Source organism: Vulpes vulpes, chromosome 7 (genome assembly GCF_048418805.1).
Source record: "Vulpes vulpes isolate BD-2025 chromosome 7, VulVul3, whole genome shotgun sequence".
In the NCBI taxonomy this organism is placed as follows: domain Eukaryota; kingdom Metazoa; phylum Chordata; class Mammalia; order Carnivora; family Canidae; genus Vulpes; species Vulpes vulpes.
This window is the reverse complement of record NC_132786.1, coordinates 31,089,281-31,110,339: the sequence shown is the minus strand read 5'-3', so window position 1 is coordinate 31,110,339 and position 21,059 is coordinate 31,089,281. Positions and strand designations below refer to the sequence as shown.

The window sequence follows — 21,059 nt, the reverse complement described above, 5'->3', positions numbered from 1 at the left end:
GGTACAAGTTGGGGCCTTCCCTGTGGGGAAGAAGTCGCGCCCAGGCCCTCCTGGTGTCCCCCTGTGCCTCGAAAATGCAGCCTTGGTGAAGAAGGTCGCGTGATGACAGGCCCCTAGCAGCTGGTGAGAAATGGTGGTCTTTGCTGAGCTGTCACCCAGTGATTGAGGAAGGCAGGTGACAGTATTCTCAGCTTCGGAACGAGTGAGTTCCAGACAGGTAGAGGCCTGCCCAAGAAAAAGCCGTCATGGCGAGAGCTGACTTAATTTTAAGGGGGAGGAGGCAATCTTAATTTTTAAATCTATGAAGAAGGGTTCTGGTGAGAATAATAAGAGTCTGTTGAAAAGCGCTTTGGGAGGGGTGTCGGAAGAAAGGATGATCTCAAAAATAAATGGTGATGGAGAAAAGCCCCGGAGAACTGAGGAATATCAGGGAGACAGGATGCCAGGCTGAAGGTGGGGAAGGGCCCTTGGAGAAAACCCCATGGTGAGCTCCCACAGGCCAGTCCCTGCCTCAGCAGGGACTAGTGGGTTGTAAAGTTAGGCAAAAATGCTGGACATTAGCCTTTGTCGATATATAAACTGTAAAGGGTGTCGGAAATACCGTTGAAAGTGGTAATTCCTCATTTTTCCCCCTTGGCAGCTCGGATTCTGAAGGTAATTTTGAGACCCCTGAAGCCGAAACACCAATCAGATCGCCTCTCAAGGAATCCCGTGATTCATCACTAGGGTTGGCAGGACCAGAGGCCAAAACCCAAGGTAAAGAAAGGCTTTCATTTTCTGCCTCTCTTGTTTTAAAGTTTTGAAAATGTAAAGAGAGAAGGAAGAAGGTTAATTTAGGGCCACTTAAAAGCTTTGGATTGAGTAATTACGAAGAAAGAGCTGTTTTAAAGTTCCTGGCTTATTTTGAAATGTTTTTGTTGGTTTGTTTTTTAGGAATGTGGTGGTCAGAGGCTTTCTTCCTAAGTAGTTTGTACAGTTGCAGGATGAGATTATCATTATCGAACATTTCTGCTGGGCCCTTCCCCTCAGCCCCTAAAAAACAAAAGTGTGTATAGTAATGCAGAGATGGAGGTATGTTTAGATTTTTCTCAGGTTCAGTCACTTTCTCCAGGGGTGTGTGTGTGTGGCTGGAGACAAAAATTCTAGTTAAGAGTTGATCTTTGTAGATAAGAAGGTATCTTAAGAAGTTGTTTTAAAATTGTTTACCTCTCCCCTAAGCTACATAGGAATGGTGGGGAACCTCTCTGTCTACCTAAGAAAACCTGGCACAGAGATTGTCTCCTAGCCCCCTCAGAGCTCAACCTTGAGCCTGTCCTTCATCTACAAAAGCTTCTGATGTTCCATTTAATTAGCAGAAACCTTTTTTGTCACACAGCCAATTTTGAGTAAAATTTCACCTGTCCTGATAGAATCTGTTTATCCACTCAGTGGAGTGTGCTGTGATTCAGCAGTGAAAAAGTGATGCTCTCACTGAGCTAACATTATAGATAGAGGAAGATGGATCTTTTAAAGGTTAAACAAGATATATGTCAGCTTGTCCTAAATACAGCAGTGGAAGGAGGAATAGGGTGTATGGAGTAGGGATAAGAGATGCTGAAGAGTAATTAGCCGGAGCCTTGCCAATAAAGGAACTTGAGCAGAGCCCTGAAGGAAGATTGAGGGCACAGACTTGCAGATTCTTGGGGAGAGAACCCTTTCAGCAGAGGGAATGTTATCTGCAAAGGTCTGAAGCAGGACCAGCCTGGGGTGGGGTGAGGCCCCATGGTGGGAGGGTTTTGAGGGCCAGTCTGAAGAGGCCAAGTGTGGCTAGAGTGGAGTGACTAGGGAGGGAACAGTAGCTGAAGGTAACCAGATAAAGGGAAGTCTGGAACATTTTGTAATGGCTTAAAATGACAGAAATGTATTCTCACAGATTTGGAGGCTAGAGGTCCAAAATGAAGGTGTCAACAGAGCCATGTTCCTTCCACACGTTCTAGGAAAGAATCCTTTCTTGTCTCCTGTAGCTTCTGGTGGTTGCTAGTGTAATTCTTGGTGTTCCTTGGCTTGTGGCAGTGTAACTTTAATCTCTGTCTCCTTCATTACATGGCAGGCTTCTCCCATGTGCCTCTGTGCCTTCACATGACATTCTTTTAAGGACACCAGTCAGTGAATACAGGGACCCTCTTAATTTGGTATGACCTCATCTTAATTTGATTCCATCTGCAAAGGTACTATTTCCAAATAGGTCACACTCATAGGTATGGGGAGTTAGGAATTCAACTTTTTTTTTTTTTTTTTTAAGAGCTTTACAGCATGGAAGATGCACTTGTTATTTGTGGCTTTCTTTTTCCTCTCTTAAGACTGGCAGTTCAGAAAGATTTGAAAGCTGGAAAGACCTATTTTGAAGCTTTCCCATCCCATTTAAATAATGCTCACCAGACATGTTAAGTAGTTATTTGAAAGTTACTTTCAATTGCTCTCAGCTTGGGAGGCCCCTTCCTCGCCATTCTGTCAGCTGGTAGTCTGATTCATCTTGTCAGATTCTTTGCTAATTGCATAGAGACAGTCCCCCAGAACCATAGAGACCCAAATGTTTGTTCCTTCCTGTGCCACTGATTCTTTTTTAAATGTTTTGGTAACTTCTAGTTCACACTCTTTTTTTTTATTCTTTCTAAAAGTTTTTTGTCTTTAGAGTCATGGACCAGGGAAGCTCTGCAAAGTAGATCATGATTGAAGGCCATGTATTTGGTAGGGGTTGAGGGAGAGTGTACAGTCTGGAAAATTACTACTCCATATTAAGAAATCTTTCCGTTTACGGTGTTTAAATAGTAGGATGATTGCATATCAGCCTGGTAGTATTCTGCCTTTGAGAACTCTTTCTGCCTAACCTGTAAAGTTAGTTCAGAGTCTTGTTGATGACCTTATTATACATATACAAGGAAATACAAAAATACTCCCAAAGCCCAGGTCTGACCAAGAATGATATCAGTGAACAAAAATTCCTAGAGACTCATTTCATGTTAAAGTCTTAATTTCTGGGCTTGAATCGACCTCTTTCTCCTGAAATTGTTGATGATTTAACTCCTGATACAGTTAGTCTTTCATGTTTCTGTGATTTCAGGACGTGATGGAGCAGCAGGTAGAGATTATATAAGACTATATTTTCCGGAGGAATGATATTTGAGTTGTTAGTCAGGGGTTGGAGTTAACGTATGTAAAAGATCCTGGCTTCCTGGTATATGATGGCCCTCCAATGTGTGGGCTGTATACCACATACCATAGCCACGGCCCCCACCCCAACCTCCATCTAATTCTTTGAATGCAGGGAAACATCTACGTCTATACAAAGTTAATTTTCTTTTTATTGGGAGTTTTTTGAGGGGACTTACAGTATCTGAACTCTAATAATGCTTTTTGAGATAGGGTTATATGCTGTCCTAGGAATTAAATGGTAGATGAGGTTGTGGGGATTTTTTAAAGCCATAGATGGGAGCTGGTTTCAGACTAACTGCTAAAATAAAACTTGAACCAAAGAGGTTCATTTAAAAGACCACAGTAGTGGCTGTAATATTTGGGCTGGCAATTCTGTGTTTGCTATCTGTCTGCCTTCCCCACCAAAGAATGTCTAAGCTGCTGGTGTTACTGTTGTTTTTCTTTGCTGAAGGATATATCAGTGAGGAGACTTCTTCACCTTTGAGAGGACTTTTAAAAAGGGTTCAATTTCAAGTGCATCCCCTTTTTTGTGGTGGACTGTGGTTTTTGTCCATTGTTTTGGACTATAAAAGCTGCAGTCCTCTGCTACTAGAAGCCTCCCCACCACACACACCCACACACAGCTTCATTTATAGTTTGTTACCTTTCTTTGAGAAAGAAAATATCAATTCCTGCTGAAACTATCAAATGCCCTTGGAATGACTAGTTAAATCTACCCTGTTTGATGTGTTAATTAGATGCCTCAGCATTTCAAAGACAAACTATAGACCTCCAGAATAGAAGGAAAGATAAATAAGATCAATCCATAGATATTTACTGCTGAAGGCCTAGGGGGAATGCAGAGTTGTTTGTTGACACAGTTTTGGTAGTCTAGCTCTGGAATCAGCAGACTGGCTCATAGACCCAAATATGGCCTGCTGCCTGCTGTGGCCAATTATTAATCTGCCTGGGAGCTAAGAATTAGTTTTACATTTTTAAATGGTTGAAAAAAAATTGTGCAGTGTGAAAATTATAGGAGATTCAAACTTTAGGGCCCATAAATAAAGTTTTGTGGGAATGCAGCCACAGGTTCACTCAGGTGTTGTTCTAATGTGGCTGCTTTCACACTAAAGTAGCAAGGTTTTTTGTTTGTTTTTAAATAGGCTCCATACCCACTGTGGGGCTTGAACTCACAACCCTAAGATTCAGAGTCATATATATGCTTTACAAAGCCAGCCAGGCGCCCCTCAAGGTTGAGTACTTGGAACAGAGACTAAATGGACAGCAAAAGCCTAAGATATTTACTGCTTGGCTCTACACAGAAAAGTTTGCTGACCTAGATCCACGCTTACGACAATTGTGATAAAAATATAAAACTTAAGTAGTTTGGGATAACTTTAAAGAAGGTGGCAAGGCTATCCATGATTAATTCACAGTGAAGCATGGGGCCAGGTGCCTTAGTACAGGCCTGTGTGGTTAGGTAAGGCTTTGGGGAAAGACTTGTTTGGGCTGGCTATTTGTCTCCCGTGTAAAACACAAATGTCATTGATCTGTCAGTATACCTGATTTTCAGTTGACTAAAAGATCCAAGGAGTTATGAAAAAAGGAAATTAGGGAAGAATGAAGAGAGTTTGGGAATCATTTAATATAAGTACAAGTATATATAGACATTAAACTTTTGCCCATTAAGTGTTTAGTGTATTTAATTATTTTAATTTAATGGTTTTAATTTAATTTAATGGTTTTAATTGGGTGTTTCCGAATTTATTTGACAATTGATGTGGTATATTGTTGGTATATGTTGTGTGGTTGAAATAGTGTATTTATGGGGTGTTTCAGACTACATATATGAGACATGGAATATAAGTCTTGTTAAAATGTAAGGTTTTTGGTTCTAAGGCTTTGAGTTATATGTATAAGAAAATAATATGTAGACATTTTTCATTACGTGTTTATTGAAGTGTTCCATTCGAATCTGTGAATATGGTTCTCCTAAGGATTTAGTTTAACATTCTCTTCCTGCCCCTACCATAGGGATTGCTTTATTAGAATTTCCTAGGAATAATGGTACTAATAAGGACTCTTAATGTTAGTCCAATAGTTCAACTCCCATGGCTCCTTCAATAACATCCTAAGCCATCCCCAATCTCTTTTATTTTAATTTGATTTTTTAAAATGTAATTGGCTCCTTCATAGTTCAATTTAAATTTTTCTATTATTTTATATTATTGTAAGATGTTTAAGGCTTGAAAACCTCAGCAGCATGGTACATTTTTTTTTTTTTCCATGTAATGTTTTTAGCTCTCAACTTGGGAGATTCCTACTAGTTAGTAAATGGGATCAGAGCCATGTTTTTTTGTTGCTTTATTTATACAAGTGTAAATGAGCCGTGTAGAGAGTTTCTGTATGGTGTTTCACCCAAAGAGAATGTCTTAGGGAGAAAGTATAGTTTTTCCAGCAGACACCTCAGAAAGTGCAGAACTGTAATATTTGAATAAAAAACTTAGGGGCAGGGGAAAAGTCTGCCTGTTGAGTATACATTTTACTAGATTTATTTATAACTATAAAGCAGTATTTTTCTTTCCAAATGAATAGTAAATTTAAGACCTTTGTGAGAAATGTTGTAAGGATGAAACTCATTTCAGACTTGTACTCCCCAGTCTGGGGCTTACCTGAGCATCAAATAAAGCAAGGTAACTTACTTTGACAGTCTGTGGTGGTTGGAGGCATCCGGTGTGTGTCTGTCTGGTTGGGGGCAACCCTTCCAAAATGATGTTGCTGCCATATAATACTCCATTTAAAAAAATGGATGTGGTCTAAAGACATTTAAACATTTAGGTTAAAGAGTACTCATAGTGTCTTTTTCAAGTGGGTTGTAACATTCTTCATAGGAAGTCCTGGCTGGCAGCATAAACCATTTAGTCACACTCTCTAACCTCAGGTCAGGAATGGGAAGATCCTAGTTTATCTCCCCAAAACAAAACAGCAGTCTCCGTGGGGATGTGATAAATGAGGGTCATTAACTGCCTAAAAACTGTTGCACTGGGCCTAGAAAGGGATTGCTGTTTGTAAGTTCAGGATCTCACTGTCACCTTTGCTTGTATGTAAACCTAATTTTATGAAGTTTCCTCAAACATGGTCACATCTCCAGGGGTTAGATCACTAATGGCCAAACGGATATTTCAAATGAAAAAATGTAATCTGGCAGTTCTGTTTGGCAGATACAGATATTTTCCTAGCCAGTCCAGGTACCCTTTTTCCTATGTCATTGCTGGAGATAGAACAAATTACTGATCTCCACATTTCCCACTATACGACTCCCACCTAGCAGAACACTGGCTTTTTCTTTCAGCTGAGTTTACTGAATGTATTGGAAGCAAGTAGGCTTTTTTTGTTTCTTTTCAGCATCTTGCTTGATTTTTAGAACAGTGATGCTATGAGATAGATAGGATGCATGTGATCTCCATTCCAAGGACTGGAAAATCTAGGCCATTGTCTTTACTGTTAATACTAGACTAGGGTCTTAAATTCAGGTTTGTTTTTTTTTTTAATATTTTATTTATTTATTCATGAGAGACACAGTGAGAGAGGCAGAGACACACAGAGGGAGAAGCAGGACTCTTTCCCAGGACCCCGGGGATCATGACCTGAGCCGAAGGCAGACAGTCAACCACTGAGCCACCCAGGTGCCCCTTAAATTCAGCTTTTAAGGTCACACATCCATAGCTTCATAGAACATATTATATAGCTTCTCTCCCCAGGGAATCCATGATTCTCTGTCTTCACTGATTGAAGAGAAAACTTATCAGAGGAAATAAAGGTTCTTAAAATGTTGCCAAGACAGGGTTGTTTGCTCAGGGAGAGCATCCTTTAATGTATCCTGTTAAGTGATAGTAATTTTTTTTATAAGTTCCATAGGGGACATGTATTCACATTTATTAACTTGGCACGTATATATGTGAAGTATAAAATGTACTTAAGGAATTTTGAATATCAAATTTTGAATTTGCAGCAAAATTTAGATACAGAGCTTGAAGCAGGAAAGAAAGCGTTACCGGGTGAGCTGCTCTGTTGAAAACATTTTGCATCTTTAATGCTTAGCTTCAGCTCATCAGTGAAAAATTAAGAGGGTGGGGACATATTCAGTAGTAGCTATTGCTTTCTCTCTCCACCTGTGAGTCACATGTGGATGAGAAAAGGCATGTGCATGGAGATGTATGCAGCCTCCTGGGACTCTGCATCTATTTTGGGATAGAAAGAGGAGGTTTTTTTGTTTTCTTTCTTTTTATTTTTTTAAAAAGGCTTTTATTTATTTAGCAGGAAGAGAGAGGGAATGCAAGCACTAGGAGTGCAAGCAGAGGGAGAGGGAGAAGCAGGCTCCCTGGTGAGCAGGGATTCTGAATGCAGGGCTTTTTTTTTTTTTTTTTTTAAAGCTTTTATTTATTTATTTATTTATTTTAAGATTTTATTTATTCATGAGAGACACAGAGAGAGGCAGAAACATAGGCAGAGGGAGAAGCAGGCTCCATGCAGGGAGCCCGACATGGGACTCAATCCCAGGTCTCCAGGATCACGCCTGGGGCTGAAGGTGACACTAAACCACTGAGCCACCCAGGCTGCGTATGAATGCAGGGCTTGATCTCAGGACCCTGGGATCATGACTAGAGCTAAAGGCAGATACTTAATTGACTGAGCCACCCAGGTGCTCCCAAAGAGGAGTTTGTTTGTTTGTTTGTTTGTTTCTTTCTTTCTTTCTTTCTTTCTTTTTTTTTTTTTTTTTTAAGATTTTTTTATTTATTCACGAGAGACACAGAGAGGGAGAGAGAGGCAGAGACACAGGCAGAGAGAGAAGCAGGCTCCATGCAGGGAGCCTGACATGGGACTTGGTTCACGCCCTGGGCCGAAGGCGGCACTAAACTGCAGAGCCACCCGGGCTGCCCCACAAAGAGGAGTTTCTAAGAGGCCTATTAGTTACCTATTGCTGCATAACAAATTACTCCAAAATTTATCAACAGCTTAGAATATTATTTCACATAGTTTTCATAGGCCTGGAATTTGAGTAGCAGCTTATTAGCTGGGTGATTTGGCTTAGGGTTATTTGTGAGAATACAGTCACAGTATTGGCTGGGACTGTCATCATCTGAGAGCTTGATCGGGTTTGGAAGAACTTAGGTAGCTCACTGCTGCCTGGTAAGTGCTGGCTGTTGGTGGGAGGCTTCAGCTCTTTACCATGTGGGTGGACCTTGCTGTCTATGAGGTTGCTTGAGTGTTCTTCCAGCATGGCAGCTGACTAGCCACAGAGTGAGTGATCCAAGAGCAAGACGGGAATTGTAGTATCTTTTATGACTTGGCCTCAGAAGTCACACTGTTATTTCCACAATATCTTTTTGTTTACATAGGTCTGTCCAACAGCATGATTGCCAGGAGATGGGATTCATCTCACTTGATAAATGGCGCCCTCCTTGGGGGCCATCTTGGAGGCTGACTAGCTTAAGACTCTTTTCTACTTTTTTTTTTTTTTTTTTTTAAGATTTTGTTTATTTATTCATGAGAGACAAAGAGAGAGAGGCAGAGACACAGGTAGAGGGAGAAGCAGGCTCCATGCAGGGAGCCTGATGTGGGACTCGATCAGGGGTCTTCAGGATCACACCCTGGGCTGAAGGTCGCACTAAACCGCTGAGCCACGCAGGCTGCCGAAGATTTTTATTTATTTATCTGAGAGAGAGAAAGCTTAAGTGGGAGGGAGGAGCAGGCTCCCCACTGAGCAGGGAGCCCTATGTGGGGCTCCATCCCAGGACCCTAGAATCATGACCCAAGCCTAAGGCAGACGCCTAAACAACTAAGCCACCCAGGCACCCCTGTTTCCTACTTTAAAAAAAGCCAAACTTCTGCTAAACAGTATAATTTCAAAGACTTCAGACTTTTTTATTACTCTCTTCCTCTGGAGCCTCTTTGCTGCTTTATCCACTGCTCCCTTTTGCCCCTTTTCTTAGAGTGCTGGAGCAGAAGAGATGGGAGAAATAACATGGTCTTCAGCCAGGGCCTCTGTCCTGTTGTGGAGGCACGTGATGTGACTGGCAAATCGGCTGCTGTTGCTCTGTCTGGAGGCTCCTTTCTCTTTTCCTTTATCCTGCATCAGCCCCCAGCTCCTGTGTGGGTGGTTGCTACTTTGTGAGAGAGGCAGTTGGTATTTTGAATCCTCCAGTAATTATTTCTGAAGAGATGCACATTATGGTTGTTTGGCAGCAGCGGAGTGAAGTTACACAATTTCCCATCTCTGCAGAGGAGTCCCATCTGCTAGCACGTGCTCTTTCTCTCCACTCATCCTGCTGCAGGCTGGCGTTGGGTTCGGAGGAGAAGTCCACAGGGAGGGCCTTCTACATTTTCTGTCTGTGGTGGGGGATTTCTCATGTATTCGAAATGTAACCTCAAACAAATCCAGACTTCTGAAACTCCGGGGCATCTCAGGAATGAGAAGAGAAGACGTATTAGTTGTTGGAAGGGTTTCTGTGGAGAAGGTTTGGCTGCCTGGGTGGCAGACACTCAGGATTGGTGGGCTTTTCCCTTCTTTCATATTAGGATCTGGGCCTTCAGAGGACAGAGTTGGGGTCTTTTTTTTTTTTTTTAAGTAAAATAGCATAACATACTGGTTTGGAAATTTGAAATATTTTCTTCATCCTTAGTATTTAAGCTTTTTCAGCTCATCAAGTGGCTTTCCATAGTATTCTTTACCTGTGGAGTGTTACATTTTACAGTGAGCCTCTGTCTGGAGTTAGAAGATTATCTCAGGAGAAATGGCATCTGGTGCTCTCTTTACACTCTTACAAATAGCAATAAACTCGCCCCTGCCTTCTCCCCTGTCCCTCCCAGCTCCTGAGTAGTGTTTTATTTGGTGATTTTTTTTTTTTTTTTTTTTTTTTTTGAGGCCGTGGAGGAGGAAGTTTGGACAGTTTGTTTCTGTCTGGGTTTGGTCAGGAGTGTATGTGGGTGTGTGTGTGGGGGTGTTGGGTGTTGATGTTTTTCTGCTCTAAGTAGTGACATCTTAAAGTTACTGCATACCTACGAGGATGTTCCGCATTTTCCTGCCTTGACTCACCCACTTGGAATCCCCTCCTTACTCTCCTGTTTCTGGGTGACCTGAGGCCTCAGTGGTTGTCAGGGGAATGTGATCTTTGTAGCCTGTACCCTGAGGTTCTTTCTACCTAGCATTCCTGGAAAAGGCCTGCTGGTGCTGTTGTCCTGCCCCTGGGTAATACATCATGTCGACTTCTCCACTTTAAGGCCCATGCTCTTGACCAAATGACTGAGAATGTACATATATAAAATATATTTAAGCTTTGGGGTAATCAGAGGGACTGGGAATTCAGAGACATGAAATTGGGAAAAAAAAAAAAAAACCTCGAATTTTGGACACTTGCCTAAATGCTAATATGTATCTTATTAATAGTCTCCTTAAGTCGGATCACTTTAGCAGGAAGGGGTGGCACAAGTGCCAGAATCACGCTCATTTCCCTCCTGAAGCCCTGATTCAAACACAGGAGAGTAGGGGATGGGAGGGCAAGACCAAGCCATCCATACATTTGAGCGAGGAGAGCTCTTCAAAGGGAAGGGGTCAAATGAAGAACAAATGTTAATCCCTCACAGCTGTTGGTTTAGAGCTGCACAGCTTTACCATGACTTATACGTACCTTTTCTGTACATAAAAGATATCAGTTGAAAAGAGTCCTTTATTTGTCTGACATGCGCCCAGCAGTGGGCACTGATAGAGTGTCAGCTCTGCTTTGGGGGCTTGGGCGTAAGGCCCTTACAGAGCTGAGTTTGGAGGAGGCTAGCTGGCCTCTGTTTCCCAGGCTTCTTGGCCTCCTTGGCTTCTCCAGAAGTTTTAGCAGCAAATAGATAGTTTTAATAAGGGCGTATGTGAAGGAGGTCTTGGAAGAAGTCAAATGTTAAAAACTAGCGTTGAAAAAATCTTCCCCTCCCTAGACAAGAACAAATCCTTTTGAACTTGATGATTGTCCTGCCTCTAGGATGGATCCTGTACTGTGCTATATCTGTTGTAGGAGAGAGGAGTGATGTCATTTTTTCACCTTTTTCTGTAAGTAGAATTTATCTAGCACATTGTAGGCTTCCTCAAGAGAAATTTAAAATTCCAAATTGATGTGATGGTGAGACCTACCACTTCTCTGAAGTTTGAGTTCCTACACGTGATATACATAAGAGACTATTTAAAGCATTTTCTGAAATACAAGTCTGTGGTAGAGTAGAATATTTTATTAGGAACTGCAGGATGCTGTGCTTGCTCTGAGCTTTTGAGCCATGTCCTTTTTTTCTTTTTTAACAGTTTTATTAAGATCTAACTCACATATCATGCAGTTCACTCATTTTAAGGGTCTATAATTCAATGATTTTTTTTAACGATTTTATTTATTTATTCATGAGAGACACAGAGAGAGAGAGAGAGAGGCAGAGACACAGGCAGAGGGCAAAGCAGTCTCCATGCAGGGAGCCTGACGTGGGACTCCATCCCGGGTCTCTAGGATCATGCCCTGATCTAAAGGCGACGCTAAACTGCTGAGCCACCCAGGCTGCCCCAATTCAATGATTTTTAAAAAGATTTTATTTGAGAGAGAAACCATGAGCAGGGGGACGGGGTAGAGAGAGAGGAAGAAGCTGACTCCCCATTGAGCAGGGAGCCCGATGCAGGGTTCCATCCCAGGACCCCGAGATCATGACCTGAGCCAAAGGCAAATACTTAATTGACTGAACCACCAAGGCACTCCTGATTCAATGATTTTTAGTATATTAACAGAATTGTACAACTGTGGCCTTCATCTGATTTTTAGAACATTTTATCACTCCCAAAGAAATTCTGTACCCTTTAGCATTCCTTTGCCATTCCACCCCCTAGTCCTAGGCAACTGATAATCTACTTTGTGTCTCAGTATATTTGCTTATTCTGGACATTTTGTGTAGATAGAACTATACAATCTATAGTTTATTGTGACTGCCTCTGTTCACATCCATATTGTAGCATGTATCGGTACTTCATTCCTTTTTATTGTCAGTAAATACTCCATTACTTGAATGTGTCATATTTTGTTCAGTTGATGGACGTTAGAGTTATTTCCACTTCGGGGCAATTAAGATTCATGCTGCTACGAACATTTCCTGTTCAGGTTTTTCTGTGGATGTATGTTTTCATTTCTCCTGGGTATATACCTATATACCTAGTAGTGTTACTGATGGGTCATAAGGTAACTGTATTTCTAACACTTTGAGGAACTGTCAAACTGTTTTCCAAAGTGGCTGCACCATTTTACATTCCTACCAAGAGTGTGTGAGGATTTCAGTTTCTCCACATCCTTGTCAACACTTGTTACCTGTTTGATTTTAGCCATCTTAGTAGGTGTGAAGTGGTATATCCTGGTTTTGATTTGTATTTCCCTAATGTCTAACAGTGTTGAGCATCTTTTCATGTATTCATTGGCTATTTGTATATCTTCTTTAGCAAAATGTTTATACAGATTCTTGGCCTACTTTTTTTTTTTTAAGATTTTATTTATTTATAAAAGAGAGCGGGAGAGAGAAGTAGAGTGAAAAGCAGGTTCCATGCAGGGAGCCCGACGTGGGACTCGATCCTGGGTGTCCAGATCAGGCTGTGGACTGAAGGTGGCGCTAAACCGCTGAGCCACCCAGGCTGCCCTTGGCTTACTTTTTGACTGTGTTGTTTATCTTTTTGTTTGAGTTGTAAGAGTACTTTATGTATTCTAGATTCAAGTCCCCTATTAGATATGTAATTGTAAATAGTTCTTCCCATTCTGGGGGTTGTCTTTTCACTTTTTTTTAGGGGAGGAGGGAGAGAATCTTAAGCAGGCTCCATACCCAAAGCCAAATGATCTCACAACTCTGAGATGATGATCTGAGCTGAAATCAAGAGTTGGATGCCTAACTAACTGAGCTACCCAGGCACCCCTCTTTTCACATTTTTGAGGGCATCATTTGGTGTGTAGAAGTTTTTAATTTTGATGATGTTCAATTTTCTACTTTTTCTTTTGTCCCTTATGTCATATCCAAGAAGGTTTTGCCTTTTAACCCACTGTCACAAAGATTTATTACCCCTATGTTTTCTTCTAAGAGTTTTATAGTTTGAGCTCTTATACTTAGGTCTGTGATTGATTTTGAGCTAATTTTTGTATGTGTTGTGAGGAAATGGTGCAACTTCTTTCTTTTGCATGTAGATGTCCAGCACCATTCATTGAAAAGAGTGTTTGAATTGATTTTGTACCCTTTTACCGACCTTGTCAAAAGTCACTTGATCATAGATGTTAAGGGTTGGCTTCTGAGCTTTTGTTTTATTGATCTGTATGCCTTTCCTTATGTTTATCATATATTCTTGATTATGGTAGCTCTGTAGTAAGTTTTGAAATCAGGAAACATGAGTCCTCTAACTTTGTCTTTTTGATTGTTTTAGTTACTCTGGGTTCTTCCCATGTCCTTATAAATTTTAGGATCAGCTTATTAATTTTTTTCAAAAAAGCCAGCTGGTATGTTGATACAGATTGTATTCAGTCTGTAGGTAAATTTGGGGAGTACTATCATGGTAACAATGTTAAATTTTCCACTCCATGAATATAGGATGTCTTTCCATTATTAAGATTTTTAATTTCCTCAAATGATGTTCTATAGTTTTTAGAGTACAAGCTTGGCCTTGTTTTGTTACTTTTAAGTATTTTATTCTTTTTGATACTATGATAAATGGAATTGTTTTCTTAATTTCTTTTTTGGATTTTTCATTGCATGTATGGAAATACAATTGATTTTTGAATGCTGTATAGGAATACAGTTGATTTGTGCACACTGATCTTGTATTCTGCAAATTTGCTAAATTTGCTAAATTCATTTGTTATAATAGTTTTTGTTGGTGTATTCCTTAGAACTTTCTATGTACGAGATCATTTCATCTGCAAATAGAGATAGTTTTTCCTTTTTTTTTTTTTTTTTTTTTTTTAAAGAAGAGAGGCAGAGACACAGGCAGAGGGAGAAGCAGGCTCCACGCAGGGAGCCCGACATGGGACTTGATCCCGGGTCTCGAGGATCACACCCCGGGCTGAGGGCGACACTAAACCACTAGGCCACCGGGGCTGCCCTACTTTTTCCTTTTCAATCTAGATGCCTTTTATTTCTTTTCCTTGCCTATTGGGCCTTGGCTAGGACTTCTAGTACAATTTTGAATAGAAATAGCAAAAGCTGATATTCATGTCTTGTTCTTGACCTTAAGAGGAAAGCATCAGCCTTTTACCATAAAGTATATCATTAGCTGTAGGATTCATAGGTGTCCTTTATCAAGTTGAGGAAGTTCCCTTCTGTGCCTAGTTTGTTGGGTGTTTTTTTGTCATGAAAGAATTTTGGGTTTTTTCAAATTTTTTCTCCATATATTGAGATGATCATGTGAGTTTTGTCTTCTGTTCTATTGCTGTGGTATATTACCCTAATTGATTTTCAGATGTTACACCAACTTTGCATTCCTTGAATAAATCCCACTGCTCATGATGCATAATCCTTCTTATTTGTTGGTGGATTCAGTTTGATAGTATTTTGTTGAGGATTTTTGTTTCTCTTTTCAATGTGAGATACTAGTCTGTAGTTTCTTTCTTATGAAAGCTTTGGGTTTGATATCAAGGTAATATTGGACTGATGGAATGAGTTGGGAAGCCTTTTCCCCTCATTTCATGTAAGAGTTTGTGAAGAATTGATACTAATTTTTCTTTTAGTATTTGGTAGAATTCACCAATTTGATACAGTTGTGTGTGTGTGTGTGTGTGTGTGTGTGTGTGTGTGTGTGTGTGTGGTGGGGGGAAGTTTTTAATTTACCATTTCAGTCTCTATCCCTGCTTTAGATGTATTCAGATATTCCATTTCCTCTGAGTCAGATTCAGTAGTTTGTGTCTTTCAAGGAATTTGTTATCTAACTTGTTAACATAATAGTGTCTCATTTTTAAATGGAATTAATAAGCTTTGCTGTGCTTTTTTCACAGGGTTGTTTTGAGGATCAAGTTAGATAATATTTTGAGGATCAAATAAGTGTGAAGTATTTGATTTGTTCTAAATTCTTAGTTAGAACATAACCTTATTTTACCAATGTCTGCAATTTAGCATTTGTACTGTGTTCCTCCTTTGTCAGTTCTGTTTCAAGGGAGTGATTGTTGCCCTTGTTACCAAAGGAATATGAACTAAGGTTGGGTTTGAGGGGGGAACTAAAGTGATTTTGAGACCTATTTCTGCCTGTTTCCTGAGGAGTAGCAGAACAAGTAGATCCTACACTGTCAGTATCAGAGGACATCACTGTATCATTAGGAAGTCAGTTGTGGGCTCTGATCCATTCTGCTCTCCCCCAGCACTGAAAACAAATGTTTCCTTTCCTCCTTGAGGAATTGCTGAGCTTGTTCCAGTCACTGATTTCCTAAGCTTTCCTGTAATCCATACCTTAGACATACCTCCTAGCTTGCATCTAAGTCAGTAATGAAGGTTCTCTTAGGGGTGTCTGGGTTGCTCCGTTGGTTAAGTGTTCAACTCTTGATTTTGGCTTGGGTCATGATCTCAGGGTTGTGAGATTGGCGCTGTGTTGCGCTCATGTGCTGGGTGTGGAGCCTGCTTAGGATTCTGTCTTTCCTTCTCCCTCTGCACTTCCCCAAAAGGGTTCTCTTAAAATACAACTTAGCTTTAAAAATAAAAAATTATTTCATATAATGCTCTAGAAAGTTCTCTTTTGCTGATTATAAAGGTAGAGTCAAAGAAGGAATGACTCCCTTAGAAGAGAACTTGATGATATAAGAAACTGACTCCTTAAAGTCCGAAGTCTAGCAGCACTGGTGTTTTCTATATAAGAACATGTGAGGTGGCAGTTTTATGAGAAGGCAGTAGCTTTTTCTCTCACTGTGTTTCAGTGTGTTCAGCAATTGATTGTTCTCTGAAGGGGCTTTGAGTGTGGCTCTTGTTTCCTTAACTGGATTATAAGCCCCATGCACTTATTTTGTGATCTCTTTATGTGGAGCACAGTGTATGCTGCAGGTCATAAGGGGCTGTGCTTGGTTAGTTAGATGATTATCTTAAAAAATATTTTGTGATATGATTTTAGGGAATGGTGACATTGAACATCTGGTTTGGATCTTTCTGTAGAATATTTTAGTACTATGGCTTAGAGTCAATTGCTATTACACATTTATAACACTTCACTGTCATTGTTGTGCCTTCCAAGTTTGTGTTATTCTCTATGTATCTTTTATGTGGCCCTGAATAGCAAAGACCTACATTTTGGGTTTGAGTTTGGAAATCCAGGCCAGTTTCTTTGTAACAGGGATCCTATTCTATAGTTGTGTAGTTTGAGATTTCCCGATTATGAGATATATTATAACATGGGTGATTATACACTGTGGGATTATCTCCACCAATGGGGATAGAATAGTCCATCTATTTGCGATGTGTAGCCCAACATGGTCAAATGGATTCTTCATCTCACTTCAGAGCATTCAGAAGCATGACACTGGTGCTTTGTTCCTAGAGATTGTCCCTTTGCTTCCTGACTCTCAGATGCCCACCCCTCAGTCGATATGACAACATAATCAATATATTTGTATCACACCATAGCGTTGAATCCCCACTCTGAACCCTTTCTTCCTTAGCTTAAAATCCCACTTGGGGTTTCCCATGAATGAAGAGAAATTAGATGAACGAAGACAGTTCTGGAATTAATTGAGTGACTATCTAGCATGGGTAAGCCATGGCCTGCCTATGCTCCAAACTAAGTCCGTCTGCTTCCTGTCTCTCCCTTCACCTCCCCTCGTGTATATGGTTAACCATTCTGAGCCATGATTTCTTCATCTGTGAAATGGGATTAAAAAAAAATCTCACAGGGTTGTTGTAAGAATTAAATAGTGTAATATATCTAGAATATCAAGCAGTTGCAATAATACTGTACTTAAGAAAAAAATTTTCTGGAGTGAGACACTTCAAAAATAACCTTTTACAATGAATTCCACTCCTCTGTCTTAGGAGGAGAAGGCAACAGGGAGCTGGTTGGGCTTGGAAATAGGAATCCTGTGGTGAAATGGAGACAAAAGAGAAATCGGTAGAGGGGTATTAAGTTTGGGTGAGAAGAGATTTTTGTGCTTCTTAAGGATTCTAGGCCTCAGAATATAAGTTTTATGTCTTTATATGTTTAAATTGAATAACCATGTAACTGTTTTTTTCAAGCACTGTTCTTCCCCTTTCTTTTTACATGTAATGTGTCTTAGAGATCCAGTCCTGTTAGCACATACAGATGTACTCTATTGTTTAACACCCGTACAATATCCGGTGTAAGTTTGCATGCCTAGTGATTTTTCAGTCCTCTGTGATGCTTTATAATTGCCCCAAAATAGTGTGTAGGAACCAACAGTTCAGTCAACATCCTCATCCTTGTACATGTGTGTATGGTCCTCTTTGTGCACATAATTAAGATAAATTCCTAACAGTCATATTGATGAATTAAGAATCTGTTCATTTTGGATTCTGATAGGTAATACTAAGTACTCTGAAAGATCCCACAATATACTCTCCTTCAGAATATATGAGAGTGCCTCCTGGCCCTCTTACCTGGCAACTGTTAATGGGTATCATCAATATTTTAAGTTTTACAAATCTGATAGATTAAAAACGGTATCCTGTTTATTAATTGTGTGAGAGTGAGCTTATTTTTCAATAATGTTTTGGCCATTAAAAAAAATAGCTTGCTTGCTTTTGGCCTTTATCATATAGAACTTACTCTTATTTCCATTATTCAGTGAAAAGCACGAGGGGTGTTTTGTTTTGTTTTGTTTTGTTTTGTTTTGTTTTAATTGGGAATGGGGAGGAGGATTTATAGTCTGGTTGCTCACTAAAGTTGTTACTGCCTCCAATTCGTAGATTCCTTAAGACAGGAGATTGTGTCTGTGTGTTTTCTTTAATTCTTCTTTTGATTGTATGAGTTTTTGTTTGTAAAATGCTCAGTCACGGTGCCTGACACTGTAGTCAGTGCGGCTTCCTCCTTTTTCTTCCCTCTCATTGTTCCCTTACATTATACCAGGCCTTGTGGGTGGCCTCTTATCTGGTGTCTACCAGGGCCTCACAACACCTGACCTCCCAATGGGGCCAGACCAGGCCCAGGCTCATCAGGCAGGCCAGCAGTTTGTATTCTCCTTCAGATTAATGTTCTCTAAATATCCAGCAGAGTTCCATGTAAGTCTATAGACTTAGGCCAAAGTTTGGCCATCTTTTTTTTTTTTTTTCTTTTTTAAGATTTTACTTATTTATTTATGAGAGAGAGCATGAGTGGTGGAATGGAGGGAAAGAGGTAGGGAGAAGCAGAAGCAGACTCCTTGCCCAGTAGGGATCCCAGCCCAGTGAGGGGCTCCATCCCAGGACCCCAGGATCAAGACTAGAGCTGAAGGCAGATGCCCAACCGACTGAGCCACCTAGGCACCCTGGCCATCCTTTGACCATATGCTGTGCTCTGCACAACAAAACCTGAACCACCATTCAGAGAAGGAAAATATTTACACCATTTTGTTCCTGGGGTTTGATTGTCTTCCTGATGTAGTCCAGTATCCTTTCCTGCCACACCTGGGTACTGGCAAGACATTTCCCCCACCCACTCCCACTTGATATTTCGTGTCCCTTCAGTCCAGTCCAGGTGGCTGAAGTGTGTTTAAACAAAACCTATTTAAATTTATGTTTTAGTGATGTCCCTCTCAAAGATTTAGTCCACACTTAAAAGTGCTTAAAATAGCACTTGCAGCACATCCCTCTTGAACATTCTCAGAGGTGAGAAGCTTCATTCTTAGATGTTAAGATTTTTTCCCCCAAGGTAGCTGAAGAGTTTTTAAACCTCAGTGTAGTGATTGAAGGGGAATTAACCATAAAGTATGAGAGGAGACCTTTTGAGGACCTTTAAAGTGGTCCAGAAAGACAATCTTCAAGAGCAGTGATTGCTAAATGCCAGGCTAGGAAAGAAGGCTTTGGATTTTCTCGGCTAGAGAATGCTCTGACATAATTTTTCTTTGAGTTTCAGAGGCTTTGTGGGTCCTCTGAAAATTTATCTGTGAACCCTTCCTGAATTACTATAAAGGTTATTCATTTTCATATATTGGTTCTCAGATTCATATATTGGTTCTCTAAGGCCTTAGAGTCAGAGCTTGTATCTTCAGCTTGGATGTGAGAGACTGGATTTTGAGGTTAGAAAGAGGCCAGTATGTATGTCTGTATGATACAGGAGGCCTGTTCAAATTTTGGCAGCTTTCTTACTTTACACATCAGGTATTTGGGAACGCGTAAAGAGGACCTTCTGTAGCTAAAGGAGAGGAACTGATGGACAGATCTAAAAGGAGCTTCTAGACAATTTTTCACCAAAAGGCAAGCATATTTGAGAATAATGCCAAATCGAAGTGTTAATATGCATTGTTTTCCGAATGGTTCTGTTTTGTCTCTCTCTTAAATGAGATTATATGTATGAAAGCAGCTAGACAGGTTCTCCATGTATATTATTAGCTGAATACGCTTAGCTTCAAAAATACTTTGTGTTAATAGCATAGCCCCCACCCTCCACCCCCCTTTTGAGGCTTCCAAGATTTTTTGGAAACATGTCTTCTAACTCCGTATATCTTTAGCATACTGGAGTGCAAATCACAGTGTCCGGAGACTCTTACCTCAGTCTTCAAAGTTTTGGTATTCTGTGCCTCTTTTTTTGAAACTATTATAAAATAGAGGGAAAATATTTTTACATTAGAATACCCTATGTCCTACCTGAATAAGCATAAAAAGCATCTATGTTTTAAAGCACACCTGGGCAATTCACACAGCCTTTTAGATTCAGGAGAGGCTGATAATTGAAAGGAAGAGTTTTGTTAACAGCAACAAATGTGACAGAAGTGGAAATGTTGGTCTATTTTTGGATTTCCTCTGTGTTTGCTTTGAATTTATCTACTGATCTAATCTCTAACCGTCTGTGTTCAGGAAGCCGCCAGGCAATGCTGTGCTTGTCAGAATCGTCCAGACTCCTCAAACTCATTTCAGGGAGAGAGCATTTCAGCACCCTGGAGGAAGATTTTTAAGGAATAGGATTTTTGTAAAAATAAAAGGATGACTAGAGGTAGGGCACTTACATAACGGTGTTTTCAGATGAAAAGCAAGCACTGACAGCTGTGGCTAGGACTCTTCAGTGATGGAAGCTGAGAACGGAGCTTGTTGAGAAGGGCATTGTGCTTTGTTTGCTCTGTGGAACTTGAAGTTTAGGTTTTGTTTTAAGGCAGCACTCCGTATGTAGGCACAGCTGGTACTGGGGTACTTGGCAGATTCAGATTCAGTAAGATTCAAATCTTATTCAGACATACCATTTTGAGTTTTGTGGTTTGTTTTCTTCTTTTACATTCTCACAATTCCCAACACTGGTTTAAATCCATGAGCAATGTTCTCCCACCCACTCTGTCTCACCTGGCAGTACCTTCTAGTGGGGACTAAAGATGCTAGTCCTAGGTGAGGTCCTCAGTGACTAGGTGCATAGCTGGGCATGTTAATTTGCCTGGCACCTGGGTGGTGTCTTCTTGGCAGTGCTCCTCCAGCTGTCTGCTCAGGCTGAATTCAGATGAGGGGCATTTGTTTTCCTGTCCCATTCTACTAGTGGGTGACATGCTTTATGATGCAGCCCATAAAGCTCCTTGATCCCTAGAGCAGGAGGGAGTAGGGGAGCTGGGCCAGGCGGGCGTTAGAACTTCTGTCTTAACACTGAGATCCTGCTCCTCTGCCATTCCTCCTTCTCCAGCTTTCAGGTGGCCTGCCCTGTCCCCTCACACTGAAGATGCTCCACCTCTGGCAACCAC

At 40.6% G+C, this 21,059-nt stretch overlaps 1 protein-coding gene across 17 annotated transcripts in view; it reads left to right on the top strand.

Annotated features, from left to right (window-relative positions):
• TACC1 (transforming acidic coiled-coil containing protein 1) overlaps positions 1 to 21,059 on the top strand; it is a 118,663-nt gene that overhangs the window by 63,098 nt on the left and 34,506 nt on the right. For 12 of the 17 annotated variants that reach the window (XM_072763487.1, XM_072763491.1, XM_072763486.1 and 9 more), the window contains one exon: positions 641 to 756. The exons of the other annotated variants lie outside the window; for them this stretch is intronic. In XM_072763487.1, coding sequence (XP_072619588.1) covers positions 641 to 756 — 116 coding nt within the window. The remainder of the gene's footprint in view (positions 1 to 640; positions 757 to 21,059) is intronic. 17 annotated transcript variants of the gene reach the window in all.